General features: G+C 38.6%; 2 protein-coding genes across 2 annotated transcripts; both read left to right on the forward strand.

Annotated features, from left to right (window-relative positions):
• The first annotated feature begins 277 nt into the window (after nt 1-277).
• LOC129276470 (insulin-like growth factor-binding protein complex acid labile subunit) lies at nt 278-4,802 on the forward strand. The gene has a single exon (XM_054912849.2). The coding sequence runs from the start codon at nt 574-576 to the stop codon at nt 3,337-3,339; it is 2,766 nt and encodes a 921-aa protein (XP_054768824.2). The 5' UTR covers nt 278-573; the 3' UTR covers nt 3,340-4,802.
• Nucleotides 4,803-10,346: 5,544 nt separating this feature from the next.
• On the forward strand, nt 10,347-22,313 carry LOC129276469 (hyaluronidase-like). The gene is made up of 3 exons (XM_054912848.2): nt 10,347-10,889; nt 17,444-18,019; nt 18,814-22,313. Exons 1-3 carry the CDS (start codon nt 10,458-10,460, stop codon nt 19,153-19,155), a joined length of 1,350 nt encoding a protein of 449 aa, XP_054768823.2. The 5' UTR covers nt 10,347-10,457; the 3' UTR covers nt 19,156-22,313.
• Nucleotides 22,314-23,861: the final 1,548 nt, after the last annotated feature.

Here is a 23,861-nt window from a genome sequence, read left to right on the forward strand (position 1 = left end):
AATATCAAGGTGTGTCACGAAAGTAGGCTTATATTTTTTTTTTTTTTTTTAGTTTTAAAATAGCTTAGGTCATGCTCTGCCCCCCCCCCCCCTTGATTTATTTATTCATAACGCCACTGACTACGTACTATTACGAAATTACCACCGATCGGCTAGAAGTTGGTTTCGTAGGACATAACAAAAAAAAACAGCTTAGACATTGAGTGCTCACGTACATGAATATAATCTTTTCTCTCTCTCTCTCTTTCTTTTTCTCTCTCTTATTTATCACAGAAGATGATCAAAGATCAATGCATCATTATGTGGAAGGCGAGCTCCATCTATTATGAAAGGCCCCAATCTGACTTTTTTCCGTTCTCAAATTCGCCACTAAGATTTCCAGATTCATCAGGTTTGGACATACTGCTGGATGATGATTCAGGGGCTAGGAACTCTATGGGCATGGTGACGTCCATTATGTCCACAGATAGATGATCCCGCTGTGATTGTGTAAAGCACAAGGTTTAGCGAAAGAATAAACCATTTAAAGGATAAACATTTTCGTTTTGGTTAAAAGGACAGAGAGCCAGCGATATGGATTTCATCCATTTGTTCTGGTTAACCTGTATATTATTAGCATCTGCAGCGGTGAAGGGTTCCGGCGGAGCAGATGGAGTGGATGCCAACGGGGAACCCTGTGACTACCATGTAACGCCTGATGGATTACAAGCAATTTGCACCCACCGTAACCTGACCGAGGTACCTACTGATATCGTGGAAGACATCGCCATGTTAGATCTCTCACATAACCAACTCACCAGATTGGGAAACGCATCTTTTAATCGCCTTCCCCATTTGAGGTTGCTGTCTCTTCGTTCCAACGAAATGACTTCTATCGAGACGGGTGTGTTTGATTCTTTGCCCGAGCTCTATAAAATCACTCTCTCAAATAACAACTTAACATGTCTACCAACTGATGTATTCTCCCATAATCAAAAGCTGCAAATCGTTGATCTCTCGGTTAATCAGTTTGTTAATTTCCCCGGTAACGCGATAAATCATGTACAATCATTAACTTTGCTTAATATGGAAAAGAACTCACTGTCACGTCTAGACTTTACAGGATTTGAAAGCAGGAACATAACTTTGCTCAACTTCAAGTATAATAACTTCTCGTCCTTTTCAGAAGACGACTTTCTGCCCCTCAGGAACGCAAAGATTAAACAATTTACACTGAAAAAAAACTTTCTCACGTCACTTCCGTACGGTTTGTTCCGCCATCTCGAGGGGGTACAGGAGATGATTCTTACAAATAATCAGTTCCGCAATTTCAGCTTAGGATCTTTTCTGGGAATGTCCTCCTTGAAAACCCTACGATTGGCAGGCAACTTGATTGCAGCCATTGAGCCTCTCGCCCCTCTACCAAATCAGACAAACGTGATGCCAAGTTTAACGCTTCTGGACGTACAGGGTAACCGTATCTCGTCAGTCCCTTCTCGGTCTTTCTGGGGTCTGGCCAACCTCATCAGACTTGACATCCACCAGAGTCGGATAAAAACTGTACAGAATGATTCTTTTGAAGGACTAGAGTCACTGGAGATTCTTGACCTCACTGGAAACCATCTTAAGTACGTCAACAAAGAGACGTTTTTAGTCTGCCCGCGTCTCAAGTCATTGATATTGCAGAGCAATCCTTTCACGGGGTTGACTCCGGCGCAGTTTGCCGATCTAGTATCACTAGAATCTCTTAATCTAGCACGGTGTCAAATAAACAAACTCTATTTACAGCGGGGAGGATGGAATCTACCAAATCTAAAATTCCTAGACATATCATATAACCGACTTTATCGTCTTGAAAAGTACTCGTTTTATGGAATGGCTAATCTCACGACACTTAACATATCTTGTAACAACCAGTTGGCAACGATTGAAAACGGGGCGTTTGTATCTCTTGACCATCTCCAGAGTCTTGGACTGTCTGGATGTCTTTTAAGCCAGATCCATAGTCCTTTTGCCAATCTAAATGAACTCTCCATTCTAGACATGTCCTACACATCCGTTGAGTTGATGTATGAACTCTTTACAGGGTTAAACAACCTTACGAGGTTGAATATGCGGGGGTCGGGGATAGATGAGAAAAGCCTTTGGAACTCACCTTCGAATCCACCTTTGTTGTCAGCTCTATCAACATTAGAACGCCTCTACCTCAAAGGTAACCAACTGGACGGACTAATACCGGGAACCTTTCGTGGTCTCGAAAGCCTTCAACACCTAGAATTGGATAATTCTGACATAACTGTTCTACATGAGGATATTTTTACGAACTTGACGTCGTTACAGACCTTAACATTTGACGGAAATCACATCGCAGAACTGACACCCCGACACCTATCCGATCTCTCTTCGTTATATGGTATTTCTATCAGGAAAAATGAGATCAGAATTATTGCTACTGATGTCTTCACCAACAACCCACATCTGTCATATCTGTATATATCCCACAATCACCTAACCACCATCCAAGAAGGTACCGTACTCCCTAGGAAAACGTTGGACGTCTCAAACAATCCTTTCACTTGTAATTGTGAGTTTGGATGGTTCGTGAATTGGCTGGACCAAGCCCAGGTATCTATCATCCACCCTGAACAAACCAACTGTTCACCTGTTTCACCAGCACCCTTTAAGAATCGGCCCATTCTGTCATTTGATCCCCGAGAGGTTTGTGGCCCTAAAGTTTGGGTCTATGTCATCACAACCTTTGCCATTGTGACCTGTCTCATGGTTTGTATAGTAGCGTATCAAAGACGATGGTTGATCAATTACCGATTATTTCATCTTAAGATATTATTGCTTGGCAGACGAGACGGTCACGATGGACGAGAGAGGCTCGATTACGAGTACGACATTAATATCGCATTCGACGACGATGACGAGAAGTGGGTGAGGACGGAGCTGAAGCCTGGACTCGAAGAACGGCTTCCGACGTTCGACAGGATCGTGTGCGGCGACGACGACCTTCCGCTCGGGATGTTTTACATCGACGCCATCACCGAGGTCGTAGAGCACAGTTATAAAAGCGTCCTCATCGTGAGCAATCGATCCGTTGACAATCACGCCTTCATCAACAAGCTCCGTCTCGCCGTCGATCACATGAACGAGGTCGAATTAGAAAAGATCATATTGATATTCAAGGAGGATATCCCCGACGGGCGATTGCCGTATCTAATCAGACTCTTCCTCAGCAAGAATAAACCATATTTCCGGTGGTCAGAAGATAAATACGGACAAAAACTCATGTGGGGAAAATTAATGCAGGAACTGAGATACAACAAGAAAATGAATGATTTATTACCTATCTAAGAACATTTAGAATGCACTTAGCATGATCAGGAGAGCGTTTCATATTCGTTAGTAGCGATTAACTTTACCAACGACTGGTGATTGTCTTCCATGATAAATGATACACACCAGATTCTCACTGATGTTGATGTAGTTCCTAGTAGATGGATTACCAGTCGCATGTAAAGTCGCTCGTAACACTTACGAGCAGCTTTATGAGACACCCACCAGAATGATAAAAGTGCCTGATGGTGTAATTCATTTCGATAACTGTCTTTTGCACTGTAGAAACTGTGGTGTTAAAACTGACACTGGTTGGTGTTAATAGAGGACCACACCCTGTGTTGTTAAAATTACATAACACCAAAGAGTGTCGATGTAACAACCAAATGTGTTATAATAACACCTATACACCAAAGAGTGTCGATGTAACAACCAAAGGTGTTATAATAACACCTATTTAACACGCGAGTAAAATTAAACTGATGTGGTCCTCGATCTATGTGCAACGGTTAACACCACAGTCTCTTCTGTGTGGCACTTCTAAAGTTTGAATACTAACTCTGATTTGACAGTATTACAATCTCAAAAATTTATATTGATGAATTTGAGAGTATTGTGCCAAATACAAGAAGATTTATTAAAGGAATGAAACGAATTTATTGGTGTGTCGTTAATGTTACAAATGGCAATACATTTTTCCCATTTAAGACTCGAACGTATAACATTTCCTAAAATAACGATGCATGAGCCATGACGGACCACGGAGTTCTTAAATCCATATGCATGAAATCGGAAAAATGTTGCCTCAAGGCCGGCATCAACTCAATTCATTTTCTAAATTTATTAAAGCGGTACTCCGGGCTGGAAATATCTATATCCAAAATAAAAATGATAAAATTCACAGAGCCAAACGCTGAAAATTTCATCAAAATCAGATTACAAAAAAACGAAGTTATTAGATTTTAATGTTTGGCAATATTTTTAGAAAATAGTTATATGCACGTCATCCTAAATATTCATTAGGTGGCCTGATGATGTCACATTCCCACTTTCCTTTTTCTTATGTTATTACAGTAAATCATAATTTTTTCATATTTGTGTGAATAATGTGTTTCCTTTATAATAAAGATGCAGCAATGATGCACTAAATCAGTCGTCAATCCAATTTTTTCAGTTCTTTGTAGAAAAAAATCAAATAAACTTAATCTCTTATAATAAAATAAAAACGAATAAGTGGGGATATGATATCATCAGTTTGCTCATTGAATATTTATGAAGACATGCCTAGAACTGATAAGAACTGATTCACCGGAATAATGCAAAACTTTAAAATGCCATTTATTCCTAGTTCGACTTTGATCAAATTGTATTATTATCAACCCGGAGCATAGACTGATATACATGCAATGTCATATCGAAACTCCTTGGCCCCATCTTACAAAGAGTTACGATTGATCGAATCATTCGTAACTCTATGGAAATCCATCAGTGTCATAATTTCTTCTACAGGAAATTTGCAAAATGAACTTTGTAAACAAAAGAAAACACACCAAATTGTCAAGAAATCAATGAATTTATGGATACACATTCATATGTAGAGAATATTTTTCAGCAAATATACATTTTATATGTTTACTTTGCTGGCTTTCCATAGTTGCGATTGATCAGATCAATCACAACTCTTTGTAAGAGGGGCCCCTGATCATGCAGACACCAGGAAGGTGAGGGTGCCTTTGAGAAGAAACAAACGGCAGAGGCAAAGAGGACGGAAGGTTCGAGAAATATCAAACCGTGCTTTTTTCACGTGTGTTACAGTCAAACCAATGAAACAGCTACAGGCCGATCAAAGCTAATACGTTATTTCGGATGGTTTATCATCAGCCGATTTGGACAAGCTTTCGTCGGTGAGACCAGGGCGCATCAGGCTTGAGTTTCCGTTGGATGGAGCGTGTGTGTAAAATCTTTTCCTTCCTACGTGTTTCCGGAAACTCCATTGTGTCATTGATTGGCAAATTTTGGCAGATCCTCAGGTTAAAAAAGTAAAATGTGTCCACAGCCCGTCAAACCTTGAAATATTCTTCATATTATTCCTTTTGGAAGTTTCAATATAAAAGAGGAATTTTATAAATAGGAAATCGATGATGTCACATACTCATCACTTATTTTCCTATTGTTTGAAATATATATTTTTTTCAATAATTTTGGATTTGATAAACAAAGAGGCGTTTAGTACATCGCAATGAATTATAGTCATGATTTTTTTGTAAGTTAGCATATTCCTTTGGAAATAAACCATTCACGGGGTAAAAAAAACTATTACATTTGGTATTTCAAATGATGAAATACTAGACAGAAGAATGATAATTAAAATAATACACCAGACCTGTGTGTTGGCCCAGTTGGGAGAGCGTCCTTCTCACAGGCAGGAAGTCGGGGGTTCAAACCCAGGCCGCGTCAGACCATATGACGTAAAAAGAAGGGAGTTGCTGCTAACCTGTTTAGTGTGCAACATTTAAGGGATAGAGCCTCGTCAATCTGGCGCCTGGGCAAAAAGAATTTTCGAAATATTTCTATTCTCAGATTTCTATTTCGCAAAATAAAATATGGATTTTTCATTTTCATTATAAATGCCATCCATAATTTTATAAGTTTTTAAATGATTTTGATACCATATGCTTTTTCAAAGAATTCCATTGATCGGTAGACCTACTATTATGTCTCCATATTTTGCGAAATTAACTCTATTCCGGAGAAGAATTGGTATCTAAATAGGCCTAGTAAATGATTGGTACGTTGCATGTGACAATACAATTTCTGTATTAAAAAAAAAAAAAAAAAAAAATGAGAAAGAGGCAGAGGTTAGGCTCACGAATATAATATAATGATTTATATCGCTCTGCACGTTCATCAATGTAATTTTATTTCGATTTTTTTACTGGTGCAGGAAAATCGAAACTGAAATAAAAGCATTGATATGTCGAGAAAGCTGATCCATGGTGAATTGTTTTGTTTGTTGGTTTCAGGCTATCTTTTCTTCAAGGATGAATCTAGCCATATAACCAGTCGAGCTTTTAAAATGTTTTGAGCTGATACAAATATAATTACCAAAATAGACCAACAAGAAATGTCGAAAGTGTCTGCGACTACAGACCAGACCGGTGACACGACATAATTCTTTTCTTCGACCTTTCCTCCGGTCTTAATATCTAAGAGGGCATAGGGTTAGAGTTAAGATTGTAATAGAGTTTTTCGGTTCAGAATAATGTAAAGATAAGGATCGGGATTGTTTTAGTTTTGCAGGAGAGGTTTTATCGGAGCAATTGTCGTGTGAGAAAATGTCATGAAACCCTCGATAATGTATAGACGTCTACTCTTTATGAAGAGTCCGAGACTTACCAGATACGTCTCAACGATGATCCTGAAAACAGTTCGAGACCAAGGAGACTGATTAGAGAAGTAAAGTAGACGATAGCGTAGAGACGTCTTCACGAAGAGTTCGAGACCTGGAGACGTACGAGATAGGTCTCTACGATGATTCTTAAAAGATTTCGAGACCAAGGAGACTGATTAGAGAGGTAAAGAAGACGATAACGTAGAGACGTCTTCGCGAAGATTCCGCGACTTTAGAGACGGTCGAAATACGTCTCTACGATGATTCTGAAAACTGTTCGAGACCAAGGAGACTGATTGGAGAAGTAAAGTAGACGATAACGTAGAGACGTCTTCACGAAGAGTCCGAGACTTGGAGACGTACGAGATACGTCTCTACGATCAGTGGCGTAACTACGGGGGGGGGGGCATGGGGGGGGCACGTGCCCCCCCCCCCCAATCGGCTGACAAAAAAAAAATAAACCGGGGAAAAGGAGAAAAAGAGGGAGAAAGGAAGAGAAACGGAGTGGGGAAGAAGACATTATTGTTCATTAAAATGTTATACTATTTCATAATTATGTTATGTTATATTACATAAGAAACATTTTTTTTTCATAACTTTATGAAACATAATTTGATCAGGGCCTATGTCTTCATTGTTCCTGGTGCTCGCATTGTCTGTTTACCGAGATATATAATCCTGTTATACTAAAACCTCCCGTTTTCAAGTCAATATACACCAAACTGCCAAATATATTTCCTCGCACTTCGAGTTATTATTGTTTTATGTACAATAGTATGCTTCTTTTTCATGACTACTTAAAGTGACTGCCCCATTTTAAATTTATAAAACAATTCCTGTCCGTGCTTACGTTTGCAGTACTGGATTGGTGAAATATGTCTGCTCTCCATGAATTCCTAGAATCAGTCCTTAGAATGTCCCGTTTTCTAATCTGAATATCAAAAATTTTCAGCTCGCGCTTCGCGCTCGCATCATTTGGTTAGTAAACTACGTATGGTCTTCATGAATTTCTACAAACAAGCCTTAAAATGCCCCTCTTCAGGTCTGAATTTCCTAAATTTTCAGCTCGCGCTTCGCGCTCGCAAGATTTGATTAGTGAGATGGATATGTTAATCATGATTACAAGTGCTTTATGTGCATGTTTAGATGTATTTCTAACCAAATCATCAAGCTCTTATTGGCACTCGCATTAGATGACTATGGTGAGATGTGTATACTCCTAATGGATTCCTAAAATATAGTCCTTAAAATTTTCCTTTTTGGGGGTCAATAATTACAAAAATTTCAGCTCGCGCTTCGCGCTCGCATTATTTAGCGAGACAGGTACGTATCATGATTACAAAAGATTGATTACAATGTCCCTTTTTAGGTCTGAATATACAAAATGTTAAGCTCGCGCTCGCATTATTTTACCAGTGAGAGACATATCCGTTTAATGGCACTGTCCTTAAAATGTCTCTATTAGATCAGTATACCTGGCAACTGGGCGCGCTTCGCGCGCCCACTAAGTGACTCAGATTTTTTTGCTGGTGCCCCCCCCCCCCCCCCAATGCCGTGACCCACGGTTCGCCACTGTCTACGATGATTCTTAAAACTGTTCGAGACCAGGGAGGCTGATTCGAGAAGTAAAGTAGACGAAAAGTAGAGACATCTTCACGAAGAGTCCGAGACTTGGAGACGTACGAGAAACGTCTCTACGATGATCCTGAAAACAGTTCGAGACCAAGGAGACTGACTAGAGAAGTAAATAGACGATAGCGTAGAGACGTCTCCACGAAGAGTCCGAGACTTGGAGACGTATACCAAATACGTCTCTTACTCTCTACGATTATTCTTAAAACTGTTCGAGACCAAGGAGACTGATTAGAGAAGTGAAGTAGACGATAACGTAGAGACGTCTTCAAGAAGAGTCCGTGACTTTAGAGAGGTACGAAATACGTCTCTAACTCTCTACGATGAATCTGAAAACTGCTCGAGACCAAGGATACTGATTTGAGAAGTAAAGTAGACGATAGCGTAGAGACGTCTTCACGAAGAGTCCGAGACTTGGAGACGTACGAGATACGTCTCTACGATTATTCTTAAAACTGTTTGAGACCAGGGAGACTGATTCGAGAAGTAAAGTAGACGATAAAGTAGAGACGTCTCCACGAGTTTCCGAGACTTGGAGACGTATACCAAATACGTCTCTTACTCTCTATGATGATTCTGAAAACAGTTCGAGACCAATAGATTAAATGCAGAAGTAAAGTAAACGCATCTGCAACGACTTTGATACAGTGGCGCAATGAGCCAAAACATTTTTAGGGTGCAAGATATGGCTTATCGGGAAAAAATTATAACATGTAACGAACGAGCCAAGCAAGCAAGCAAAATTGTCGACATTTCAATTTAAAAAATCAAATTATATCATAAATATATACACATGATTAAAAAATGATAGTACATGTATCTTTCACCCTTCTCTTTCCTTTGCTCTTATTTTTTTTGTGTTGGTCTTGAAATAACTTTTGGGGACAAGCGCCCCCAAAAAGAGCCCCCCCCCCCCCCCCCATCTGTATACACCACTGTTATGAATCCTGATCGAGACAAGGGATCGTCTCTGCGACGACTTTGAAACCTCAAGGGGGCTGATCCTGAGATACGTAAAGTGAAACGCCTCTCTACGACGGGACCTGCTCGAGACAATAATGGGGCTCATTGGAGACGTGAAAAAAGTGTTGAAATGTATTTTCCCATAAGCATGCACTAACTTCATGCTTAAAGGGGGAGTTCATCCCGACGAAAACTTTGTTAAAGAAATAGCAGAAAAGTAACATAAACAATATTGGTGAAGGTTTTAGGAAAATCCATTACAGATTGAGAAAGGTATTAGAATTCCAATAGTTTTATTTGTGACGTCATAAACAAACAGCTGTCCCATATATTATGTCATATAAAATGCATGAATTTCATTTTTTAATGGTTCGTGATGATCTATTTTTAATTTTCTTTTTAGAAACGGGTGTGAAATCATGTTTGTATATCGACATACTGAAGTTACAATAAAACACATTTTCAATTTTAAAAGAAAATCACATTTCATTGATTTAAAGCTAGTTGGATATGACGTCACAAATCACAAAATTAAACGTTCTAATAACTTTTTAATTTTTTGATGGATTTTCTTCAAATATTCGCCAATATTTCATATTATTTTTTGTGTTACAAAAAAAAATGCAACTGTTTGGATGAACTTCCCCTTTAAGCCGGGAGGCCTTCCTGAGTATTTGTGGCCCAGTGGATTACTCTTCTGACTTTCAGCCATGGCTTAATTTACTTCAGCAAGAAATTTATCCACATTGTGCTGCACTCAACCCATTGAGTGGGTACCCGGCAGCTTGATTCATTGAATGCATGAGCGCTGAAAGGCAGCTCAAGCTAAAGCCGGTCTAATAATAATAATGATGATGATAACGCATCTCGAAATAGAATATTTCTGAATAGATGGCGCTATATAAATGCATATTACTGTTGTCTAATTTGTTTTTATTTTTATTATCATTATCAAACAATGTAACTGATGCACATGACCATCAATCATTATGGCTGAAAGAACAGGAAGAGAGCCATCTAGCGTTCGGTGCAGTAGTGATCGATCGTGAGCGTACGGTACGAGTGGGCGTGTTTACTTTTTGTGGTGTCACGTGAAATTTCCTGAGAACTGAAACTACACGAGTACAAGTTAGATCAACAATCATCGAAAATGCCTGGAAATTATTTTAGCTTCGTTTGCCAGCTTCTTCTCATTTGTTGTCACTTCACGCCGTTCTACTGTTCAATCAACAGAGAAATATTCACATCCAACTCGCGCTTGTTGCTAAATGAATATCAGGGCAAAAACGATCACCTGGAAAGTTACGACCGAGTACGGAGCTATCTCCCCGGGACTGCTGGCGGCGGAGCCACGCGTGGTTCCGGTAGTGAAGAAAACATTTTCCGTGCGGTATGGAACGTGCCGAATTATTGCGAGGAACGAGCTGGCGTGAAGCTGCCACTGAGTGACTATGGTATAGAATTCAATGACGATGGAGGATGGGACTCCGGGAAGGTTATCTCTCTTCTTGGTGACAAACTGGGATATTACCCCTATGTGAACAGCGTGGATGGACGATTCATTAATGGAGGTCTTCCACAGGTTTGTCAGCTTCCCTCACGGGGGGGGGGGGGGGGGGGCACTCGACCAAAAAAGTGGTAGGGGTGTGCCGCAGGCAAGGCAAAAAACGGGGGCCTTGGAGCGGGCTTATTGTAAAAATGAGGGTCCTCGGAACGGGCTTCGGAACTACAAATGTTTGTGAAAACGGGGGTCCTCGGCACTCATCCTACGAACGAGGTTATATAAACCTCGTTCTCGGGTGTATACACTAGCATGGCCAAAAAATTCATCGACTATTTTCCTCCCCTTCCCTCACCCAAACATCATGACTTTATCGAACTAGATCAAGTGTGATACTTGACATAAATTTATTATAACAAATAAGATCTAATTGCTGAAAATAATATGAAAAATGACTAAAAACTCACCGATTTTTCCACCTCCGGTGACCTTCTACTTCTTCTTATGTTGGTTTGAGTGGCGATTAGTCATATTTGACTATTGTCGCCATTGACTCTATTAATAAAAAATCTCACTTCTCACATAATGATATTATTACCAATATGATGTATACATATATTATTCTTGTGTATCCTTCTAATATGAAAAAGGATAATTATGGTATGTACAAAAGTTTGCTGTAACTCTTGTAAAAATGGCATATAAACAAATCTTCACCAAAAACAAACCGCTATCTTCAGCTCAGTTCCAACTAGTTGCGCTTGCCCTGCCCTTTCAAAGATGCAATCATACCGGTCAGCACGGTACATTGTGCCGATTTTTCGGACATAAATGCCTAGGTCACCCATGCATAGTCCGTCACTACTCTTGGTTCGTTCAATGGTGTTTGATCGTGACAAATCGAAAAAGAAAAAAATATCACGAAGCCATAGAGGTTCATCCACCCGGATGGATGACACACTACTCGTGATGCATTCTGGTAAACATGTCTCGATAGCCTCGACAGATTGGCAAATTTGTTTTGTCTAGATAAACATGTTTAAAGAATAAAAAAGTCCAAAAACTCCAAATGGCTATTTTCGGGGGCTTATCTATAATATTTCTAGTACTGTATCCAGAGCATAATTTGTCTGTTTTCCTCTTCCCTTACCCTTTCTTACTTTTTTCTTCTGAGCGTAAATGAATTTTTTGATTTTTTATTTCTTACTTTTTTCTCAGTCTTTGTTCTTTGTTTCTTTATTTCTTAAGGGGAACTCTCCCCTCCTCCTGAAATTTAAGGGGTATTGAATGTGTACCCCCCCCCCCTCCGCCGCCTGTGACAACAATAATTCTTGTGTAAAAAAAAATAATGAACAAAATATTGAGTGTCAGGCAGTGGCGTACCCAGGATTTTCCAAGGGGGGGGGCAAATTCGTCTGCCAAAAAAATTGAAATGAAAAAAAAAAAAAAAAGGTCTTCAAGTTCAAAAGAGGGGGCCACTTGTGGCTTGTCAGGGATCAGTTGTGACTCGTCAGGGGGGCAGGGGTATGTCCCTTGCATGAGTTGTGACTCGTCAGGGGGTGCAGTCTGCCCCTTAGGTACGTTAGTGGTGTCAGGTGAGAAAAAGGCTACAGTCCCCGGATCACGGAGCTTCCTATTATGCTTCACCGGAAACAGGTAGGAGCTTATTGTAACCAGCTCTGTGGTCGCCACTGTTCAGTGGCTAGAGCTCTTTCTTTTATTCAGCACAAGAGGGCGTGCTGAAATACTTACGTAGGAGACTATGGACCAGACGAGAATAAGGAAAAAATTCCTTATGATTTTACCCGATTTAGAAAAAAATCTTCAATTGAAGGACGATATTTGACTCATTGGGCATTGGAATCCTGTTTAAGTATTTAGAACCAAAATCTGCGTTTGGGTCAACACAAGAATTGGTAAGTCAGACTCTTTTACTTCGCGCGTTCCTACATAGAAATGACAGTGTTAGCGGCACTGGTCTTAGATCAGTCCCACCCCGTACATTTTCCTGTATGGCGAATGGTCAGGGTGAACCAGTGGTCCTCTGAACGGATCTCTGTATCTCTGTGAGTGCGTATGCATCCCTATGGAACGGGCAATCGTGCATGACGCAGCTAGCGCGGCCTCCGCCGGGTGCACTTAGGTGATGGTCGAAAAGCGCTCTACGGCCGCTTTTTTTTTGGTAGGGATTTTTTACCTGATTGCTAAGAAAGCATGAATGCTTGTAAGCAAGCAACCAGAGGACCGACGGCTTAAGGTCCTCTCCGAAGGACCTGGTAATGAGGATTAATGCCTTACCAATGGGCACTAGCGCACCAAGTGGGAATCGAACCCGGGTCACCGGAATACAAATCCCCCGCTCTACCGACTGAGCTATCGCGCCTCTTTTCACCAAAATTGTAGCAGATCAATGCGACCGGAACGGCGTAACGAAAAATATGCGAAGCTTTGGAGCAGATTTCTTTCTTCTTTTTTTCTCGATTAGAAGGAAATGCTATTCCTTGGAGCGGCTTTCTTTGTTCTTATTTCTCAATAAGACAAAAATGCTATGCCTTGGAACGGAAATTTGAGTGTAAAAATGGGGGTCCCCTCCGCGGCACATACCCACTATGCATTATATACTGAGTGCCCCCCCCCCCCCCCCCCGGGATTCCCTGTTTTCAATTTTTTAATTGGCATGATGGCATGGGTCCTATTAAAAATGAAATTTGCTTTTATAGTTTTAAATAAGACCTTCAATTTTATAATATTATATTTCAAAATCATCAGATCCATCCATTGTATGCACTCTGGTGGTAAACTGGTGGGTGTTTCATAAAGCTGTTCGTAAGTTAAGAACAACTTTAAGAACGACTGGTGATCCTTTCATTTGGTAAACGATGCACCATTGGCGATGGTTTAGCATGTAAGAAAGGTTCACCAGTCGTTCTTAAAGTCACTCTTACGAACAGCTTTATGAAATGGCCCCCTGGTACTGCTGCATGTATTAAATTGAAAGCTTCAGTCTGTTGTGAACTTCTGTTCTGACTTCTCAGCAACAATTTTTGAGCATCTAGGGGGCCCCATGTCTGTGCACCAAAAGATTAAATTAAGATGAAATATGAATTTCTTCTTTAATATTCCACATATATTATCAGTCGATAATGTTCATTATACTATTAGGTAAGTGTGCGAAAAATTTCATTTAAAAATGATAGAAGTATATGATTTTCATGGAAAAAACAATGCTCAGTCACTCTCAGAACAAAAAATGATGCCCCATGTCAAGGCACACATGCCCTAACCTAGTATAGAAGTAATCAGGGATATTGATGAAAAAGGCTGCATTGAGGCTGTCATATATCTGATATTCAATATTTTTTTACTGTTTAAAGAGAAATTGTAGTAGTTGCAGTAAACACTGATTTCATGAGAAAGTCTGTAAAACAAGGCTTAATTGTCAGTATATCGAGGATCTAGATCTGGTACAGTTACATAAACTGAACTTCGTGAAATCTTGAAATCTACGCTGAAAAATGTTCAGACTGAAGATCCCCAACACAGATAAGCGCACGTGGGACAGTGTATAATTATTGCTTTGAATGTCGGGCCCGACGCTCTACTCGAATCCTGTGGTTATTTGCTGATTTCTCAGCAATTACACAATTTCTTCCAGAATCCTTTGGCACATACGTTTTATTTATACAAACAGACACTTTGGTGGTCATTTCATTGGATTCTGTACGAACTCATTTTGATATCGTTACCAAAACTAGCATTTACCTTTAAGTTGGATTTTTAACAAATATCTGTCTACAGATGTATGCAAGTGTAAATTTTGTGGTCATTGCATGTCTTATACTTGAATCGCCGAGACCTCTGCAGTGTGGATGATAATAAACAAATGGCAAAGATTGTTGAAAAAAAATCCCAAGAAAAGAGGGTTGATACTTGCTCTCTGTCCAGAAAACCTTAACTCGGGAATTTTTACAAGTCTTAAGTTTACAAGTCTTAAGTCACGATCAGTCAAAACTGTGTAAAGCAACAATATTATAGATCTTTGTCATTTGATTGGTTGTTTGATGTCAATCATTCAGCCGATTTCACAATGACGTCATCTACCGTGCAATATTGGATCCATACGATTTTGTCCATTGCACTGAGACCCCAGGCACCACAAGAAAAACACTTGTGTTTGCAGCGTGCATGTTGTACATGTATGTAGGCAACAAGCAACAGACCGAGCTGTCACTGCATCAAAATTCATCAAATTTCACATGACAAGGATCAGCGCCGTAACAGGGGTCGGTGGCCAGGGGGGGGCAAGCGCCAAAAATTTCCCGGTCATATCATGGTATGAACAGGCGTAATGGTGTAATATGAGGAGACTGTTTGAGAAGGCCAGATATTGCGCATCGAGCAGAATATCTTTTAAAAACTTTGCGAGCGAGCGAAGCGAGCGAGCAAAAATTTTGACCTTTTAAGACAAAAATCAAATTTTGTGATATATTTTGACATGATATCCAGAGAATAATATATTGCACTCTTCTCTCTTTAGATTGCTTTTTTGTGGTCTGTACGCCACTGTGAACCGGATTCTTTGGGGTAGCGTGAAGAGTAAATAAAAATGAAAAAAATTAGAGGCGCAGTATGGCACATGTGTTAAAAAGCTGCTTTGCATAAGTCCCGAGCGAGCGAATCGAGCGAGAAAAAAATCACCCTTTCATGAGTATCTAACTTTGAGCTATTTTTTGACATTATATTCAGTAAATAAAAGCATATCCTACACTTCTCAGATGCTTTTCTTTCCTCCTTTTTTTTGTTCTTGTTTGTAGAACATTTGGGGCCATGGCCCAACCTTTCCATACGCAGTGCTGTGCGGTTGGGGTCCGGGGCGGAGCCCCCCGAACTTTTTGATATCAAAGCCATTTAAACCTCGCAGATTGCCGCTATTTTAATCAAATCGCGGGCAAATACCATGTATGCAGAATATAGCTTTTACACAACACATTTATTCAACCCAGTTGCGTAATGAACCAAATATTTTGAGGGGGCAAAACATAGCAATGTGGGAAAATTTGAAAAAAGTCGCCAGCGTGCAAAGCGAGCTGGAAAAAAATTACCTATTGAAATTAAATTCTAATTATGTGATAGATTTTTCCATTATTTTCAGCAAACAACATATTTCAGTAGGATTTCATTGTTTCCATTCATTTCATTATACGTTGTCGCCTATAATTTCTTTCATTTCCTCTTGGGTGTCGAACCAAGACCCCCCCCCCCCCCCCGCGCATGTATGCCAGTGATTGAACGGGGGGCGTTAAAGAGCCATTTGAAGGTTATAAATGAAGAACCCCGGCCCTACTGCGTAAGGTGTGGGGCAAAGCCGCGGTAGATTATTTGCATAAAATTTAGCTAGCTTATGGCGCAATTTCTTCCCACTATTTAATTTCAAATCGTCGGCAGCCCGGTCATGTTATTATTTTTTTTCTTGTCCCTTTTCTTTGTTTTCCAATTCAGTTTTTGACTAAAGTTTGTTTAGCACTATTGTTTGCCGTTTTGTCATCTTTTGATTTATTTCCCATCGTGCTACTGCATTACATATATAGGCCTATTTCGGAATGGTTCGTTCTTTCTGAAATGTGCTTCTTTCGTACATTTTCCTGATTTCCTTCATTTACCATTTAAAAATGTTTTTTCTTCGTTTTCTTTTCACTTTTCCCTTTCCTTTTCCTCCTTTCCTTTTCCCCTTTCCTTCCCCTTTCCCTATCTTTCTCCCTCCTTTTTTTTCTCTTTCCCGTTTTTCTTTTTTTTTTCCCGGTGAAACCCGCCAGGGCGGGCAGCTGACAAGGATCTATTTAAATTAGGTGTCATAAACCAAGTAATGAATATTTTTCATTTGTGAAAATTGATAATTTCATCATTCATCTCATGAAGTATTCTGTTAACTGATTGTACCAAAAAAAATTGTATTATTTAAGGAAGCATCTCATCAGAAGGGAACAAAAAGGTCATCACTCTTGTGGGAAAATTTCTTTGTCAAATTTTTTGGGGGAGGAGGAATAAAAAAAAGAGGTCATCATCACTTCGGTCGCACTTTTTCTGTTATTTTTTTTCAAGGTGTCACATTCTGTCAGTCATCCTTGTACAATGTTATGTGAATGTTTGATTATGTCCACATCAACAGTCTTCATGGGTGGGTTTATTTTCAGTTCGTCTTATGCCACCAATTTGTCCAACTACCAACTCGTCTACTACATTTGGTCTACCATCAGTTTGTCCACTTTTCTGAGGATCTAATTGCCATTTCGTCCAATAACCAGTTGGTCCAATAGCCATTTAGTCCAAACACCATTTGGTCCAATTGGACCAAGGTGTTAATTGGGCAAAATGAATTGTGAAAAAAATGGGTATTGGACCAACTGGTCATGAGATGAAATTGTCATTGGCGAATTGGTGGTTAGACAAGGTGATTTTTGGACCAAATGGTTGTAAGAGGATGTATGTTTATCAGCGGAAGGGTATTAGACTAAATGAAGGTAGACCATGTGATGAGTGGATGAGTTGGCAATAAACAAATTGGCAATTTATACCTTCATGGATCAATGCATGCTGTGATGTGTCTATCATAAACCCTGTCTTATTTATTGTTTCAGCTTGGTAACATAACAGCTCATCTGGAGAAGGTAGCCGACGACATTCAATCTATGATACCAGACCCTGACTACAATGGCTTCTGCGTGATCGACTGGGAGAGTTGGTACCCGCAATGGGACTCTATCGAACGTCGGTACAGAACCTACTCCATAGAACATGTTCGCCGACTCCATCCAACATGGGACAATCTCACCGTGGACACCGTCGCAGAGCTAGAATGGACACAGGGTGCCAAGCTTTTCTTCGAGAGCACGCTGAAACTCGGCAAGGCCATGCGTCCCAAGGCTCTGTGGGGTTTCTACCATTATCCGTACTGTAACGTGATTCCAAACACCACAACGTGTAATCCCCCTGGGCCCGAACGCAACAATGAGATCATGTGGTTCTTCAATGAAACAACGTGTCTCTATCCAAGCATCTACTTGATATCTAAATATTCCGGCAGTTATGCGTCGTCTGTTAGGGGAAGACTGGCAGAGGCGTTAAGAGTGAGAGATTTATCAAGTGATCCAAAAGGCCCCATCATGAGCTACACAAGGTTCAACTACACTGATACTCATTACTTCTTCACGCTGGTAAGTACTTGATTAAAATAAATAGACCCTATGCATATGACGTCATAATCTCATAGCGCCCTCCCTCAGAGGATATAGGAATATGTGTAAACAGAGTTGTTAGAGATGTGCCAGCTGAAGATTACCAACACATGCAAGGCAATGGCTTCAGCCTCTAAGATGTAGGTGCAATGAAGTAAATGCATTTTGGTCTATACTTTCATTAGACGAGCAGGAAGGGGGGGTGTTGAGATTGGTCTTGGAAGAAAATAATGTTCAGTATATTTTTCATGTTCGGTTAATTTTTTAGACTTTACATTTTTGACAGAAGGTATCAAGGTATCGCATTTCATGATAAAGTAATTTTCTAAAGCTTTGTATTTGAAATATAAATGACTTTTTCAGCTTATTAAGAAACCCTTTGGCAACTTATTGTGGGTTCAGAGGTAATTGGTTACATGAACTATTTTCTTTTTGATATGGGAAAAAGAGAAAAGTAGAAGGGATTAAAATCAGAAATCACAAATGAACATTTTGAAATTATACAAATATTATGTAAAAGCACTACAGTTAATGCATTGTGGCAATTTGTGGGAATGAATTTACAGTATTTGACTCAAATTTTAAACGATCCTGACAACGATCTTCCACCGTCGTCAGTTAACAATCGTGGAGATATATATGTTTAACTTTGATATATCTTTTAATCTTTTATTAGTTTATGAAATTGCACTTATTTATCAATGTTTCTGTTTGTAAAATAAAGATAACACTCTCTAACATAATTTGTATATACATGTGTATATCACTTATAGGAAGATTTAAACAACACCATTCTCACATCGGCCGAGTTCGGGACCAACGGTGTCATCTTCTGGGGTGACAACTACGATTCCAAGGTTGGCTCCTGCCAGGAGCTTCGACAGTACATCATCGATGCTCTTGGACCTACCGTGGTCTTGGCAAGAGAGGGTGCTACAGCCTGTAGTAAGAGGGTGTGCTCTGGCCAGGGTAGGTGCGTCGGTGACATACTGACCTGCAGCAAAGGCGATGATCGGCAGAACGGGAAGAGAAGCCAAAAGAAGGTCAGTGTCTGTACCTGCAGATGTTTCGTAGGATGGCAAGGGTATGATTGTAGCACTAAAGCAAAATATTAACCCATTGTCTGCAGGAACCAGGTGATCCCTATACAATGCCTATGGGAATTACCGAAGTCAGTAATCAACAGGTTAAAGGTCAAGTCCACCCCAACAAAATGTTGATTTAAATCAATAAAGAAAAATCAGACAAGCACAATGCTGAAAATTTCATCAAAATCGGATGCAAAATAAGAAAGTTATGACATTTCAAAGTTTCGCTTATTTTTAACAAAATAGTTATATGAACGAGCCAGTTACATCCAAATTAGAGAGTCGATGATGTCACTCACTCACTATTTCTTTTGTTTTTTATTGTTTGAATTATACAATATTTCAATTTCTACGAATTTGACGATTAGGACCTCCTTGCCTGAACCACAAATTGTTAAAATAATGAAATTCCACGTATTCAGGGAGGAATGAAACTTCATTTCACATGACAATGACGAGAAAAATCAAAATATTTCATAATTCATATAATAAAATACAAAAGAAATAGTGAGTGAGTGATGTCATCAGTTCCCTCATTTGCATACAGACCGGATGTGCATATGACTCTTTTGTGAAATGAAGCGAATCTTTAAAATGCCATAACTTTCTTATTTTACATCCGATTTTGATGAAATTTTCAGTGTTATGCTTGTTGAATTTTTCTCTTTTTATTCGAATCAAGTTTTGTTGGGGTGGACTTGTCCTTTAACCTGGCCATTGTCTACTGGAACCAAGTGTGAAATTTTGGGTTTTTTTTCCCCTTATGATATTTTGGAGGATTAATCTAACAAATCTTGCCCTATTGACTATTGGTTTTAATTATGTCTTTATATAACTTGAAAATTGAAATATTTGGAGAAAAGGTCAGAAAAATTCAAACTCGGCAATGGTGGCATTGCCAACCACATAATGTCTGAAAACATTCTTCTGATATTTGTAGAGAAATGTTTGGAGACATTGCCACTTATGTCATAACTCTAAAATAAGGGGTTTTTCTGAGCTCTCCTAAAAATGTCTCAATTTTTTGACAGAGCTTTTTTGACAGCCCTCCAGGGAAAAAGACAGTCATAATTTGTAAGCTGCAACTTGGGGGGTAAATGGATTAATTTTGATAATCCTGTATTTTTTATATTATGTGGGATTAGATTTTTGGTTTCGTTTTCCTTTGTGGCCAGAGGTCTAAAATTGTTTTAAATATGTAGTTTACCTGTGGTAGATGGGACTAATGTTTATATCTACGAAATTCATATGTTTAGAGCTTTTAAATGCTCATTTTATGTCTTGTCAGTTTTTAAATACAGGGTAGAGTCTCGTGTGTCTTTTCCAACCAAAGTTTTATGTATTAAAGCCTATATGCCAACATTACAAAAGTCTTCTTTAAAAAAGAGCTGAACTTTGATTCATGTTGTATTTATTTAATATTGTTCACATTGATGGAAAAAAATACACAGGAAGAAAGAAAAATCAAATTCTTGCAGTTTCAAGATATCTTTGACTGAAGAAGAATAAATTATTAAATCTCCTGGGAGGTTGATATGACACAGGCTCATATTCTGAAGTCAGGGTTTAAATTAAACTCGGGTCTAAAGATGTGTTCTAACTGTTCGGGAACTATAACAAAGTAAAACAATATTTCCTTCACCATAAAAGTTTTGAAATAGAACACAATAAATATAAAAAATGTGCAATGTTTATACAATTTATATATTTGGCTTGTCATAATTTTAGCACCTGGACCATGGTCTAAAGTAAACCGAATTTCAGTATACAGACTATAGTGTACATGCATGGGCTGAAATTAAGAGGGTGGTCTGGTCAATTAGTATTTCACTTTTTTTAGCTGACTAATCAATGATTTTTCGGGCACTAATTTCCTGGGCCTCCTTTTAAAGGGGAAGTTCACCCTGACAAAAAATTATTTGTGAAAATAGCAAAAAAATAATAATAAATGTTGCTGAAGGTTTTGAGGAAAATCCATCAAAGATTTAAAAATTATAAGAATTTTAATTTTCTTATTTGTGACGTCATATGCGAGCAGCTTCCCTTAAATAGATAAAATAAATGAAACGTTAATTTTCTCAGAAAAATATGAATGGATTTTATTGTACTTTCAGTATATCAACAGACAAATTATTTGACACTTGCTCCTGTAAGAAGAAATTGTTTAGTCATGAACCATTAAAGAATTGAAATTTATGCATTTTATATTTCAGAACAAATGGGGATTTTCCTCAAATCCTCACCAATATTTTTCTTTTCATTATGTTTTCTTGAATATTTAAAGCAAACTTTTTGTCATGGTGAAGATCCCCTTTAATAACATATCAGAGACAAAGGTGAAAAAAGAAACCTTGCAGCTCAGATTTGTTTTAAATTAAACATTGTTACCTTATGCCTTTAAATTCATGTCATGTTTACAGAACTTTTAAGTTTATTTCTGTTTTGTGATATGCTTCAGGGAATTCAATCACACAGACGAAACTGACTACAAACTGATGGATGCTGTGTCATTGGCTATCAGGAGTCGGTTTCACGTGTCTGATTGGGAAAATAACATCAGTCCTTTAAAATGCTTGTTAATTGTCATCAGTGTGTAGTCTTATATGTTCCGTTCATATTTAAACAACTTTTTACCTGTATTCCGTTTCGTTTTACTCGTGGTGAAAAATACTAAATGTTAGGTCGGTGAATGCTGTGTGCTGGTATACTGTACACTGCATTGTAGGAGAATATGGCCCGTATTCTGAAGTCGGGTTTAACTTAGACCGTGGTCTAACTCTGTGCTAAAATTATGGCAAGCCATAAGTGTCAAAATTTTTATTAAGTGGTATGTTTCTTATGTTTGCTGTGCTCTTTCCTGATTCATCGATGGTGAAGACAATCCTCTATTTATACTTCCTAGACAATTATGAATGATTTGAGAGCCAAATGAGCTGAAATATATCTCTACTGTTAGTGATTTATGTAACAATTGGCTATCCACACTTAAACCACAACTTTAAACCTGAGTTTAAGGTAAACCCGACTTCAGAATACAGGCCTATGGGTCTATCTATTACTTTCATTTTCAAAGTGTGTGCCTAAAACTACATACATGTAGTACCTTTGTTCTATTCTTATATCAGTCTTTCACTTACTTTGAAAAATCCTGACAATATTTATCGGGATTTTTCTTACGTTTAATTGTTACATTGGCATATCAACTTCGCCTTCATTCAAAATTAAAAGTGTGTGCGTAAACTAAATAGTACCTTTTTCTATTTTTATATCAGTCTTTCACATACTTTATAAAAATCTTGACAATATTTTCCGATTTTTTAAACAAATCTTTTCTTTATTAATGTTTGTCCTGCAAGAACTTGAGTAATTTGTTTCATGTAGTTGATACTTTTTATATTTTCATTTTTTATAATAAAAGAACAAACATATTTTGATAGAGTTAATTTCTAGTAATGTGTATGAACCTTGTTTGTTTTAATGTCGTTCATATTGCTTTTGCCACATGTAACCTTGATTAAGATATTTACGTTGAAAGGAAAATGTGGAAAGAGTGAAAGATAAGGGCATGGGCCTATTGGGGAGTTGAGTAGGCGGGGAAAGGAAAATGAGAAATATAGACATAGAGTGCAAGGATGGAGGAAGGGATGAAGGATAGATAAGAGATGAAAGTTATTAAGAGGATAGAGCATGTAGAGAGAGTGGGTAAACGAATAAAGGGGGTGTGTGTGTGTGATGAGATTGAGAGAGATAAAGTAAAAATATAGAAGGCATTGACAATTTTGGCTTATCTTTCTTCTGTCACTGGTGTTTTTTCATCATATTATTCTTTTCCTCCTTTTTCTTCTCCCTCTCCTTCTCGCCTCCTCCGTCTCCTCCTCCTCTTCCTCCTCCTCCTTATTCTCATCCTTCTTCTACTTTCTATACTCATTATTTTCATCAAAATCAAATTCATATTTTTTCTTTACTTCAACAAACACTTTGCAAGAACATGAAGAGAGCCATCTCGTGTTGTAGGACTGTTCAGTGGGCGTGGCGTGTCTGCCCTCATAACGCACGAGTTTCTTAAGGGCTTCTATTCCTACATCAATCTTCTACACTGGTATACAAGACAGGGCTTTAGGTCACCTTCCCCCGCCCCCACCCCTCCCCAAAGTTAAACATGGCTAAGAAAAATCACAAGAAAAAGGATGAAATGGAAAAGAGTTAAACCTGATATTCTTTTCAGGATTATGTTAAAATTTGTCACTATATAAGAATTCATTTTATAAGGTCAATCGTCTTGCTCGCTCGCGACTATTCATAAAATTAAGAAGTGATGGTTTGGACAAAATAGCCGCTGGGCCTGCTGTAGCTCATTGACGAAGGAATAACCATAATCGTTATTACACTATTTAAGAGTATCTTAATGCAAATTATCGTGGCTTTAGAGCAAGCAAAGTTTCAATCTTTATTGTTGGTTTTAGTCGGATGTTTTTTTTTTTACCACAGCACACTTTAAGATGCATCGATTCCCTACAGACATGTTGTTTCTATTTTAGTATCATTACGTGGGAGAAATAACATGCAGAAAAAAATGCCGGTTGTACCCCCCCCCCCCCCATTTTTTTTTTACCTAAGCTTGAAACATTATCCACGAAAATCTAGTAAAGAATTCTGTCTGAAATGTTGCTATCCAATTCAAAATCTCTAAATGTACTTGGTATATTTTTCATTAATTTTTCGGAAAAAGCATT

Source organism: Lytechinus pictus, chromosome 14 (assembly GCF_037042905.1).
Source record: "Lytechinus pictus isolate F3 Inbred chromosome 14, Lp3.0, whole genome shotgun sequence".
NCBI classification, from domain to species: domain Eukaryota; kingdom Metazoa; phylum Echinodermata; class Echinoidea; order Temnopleuroida; family Toxopneustidae; genus Lytechinus; species Lytechinus pictus.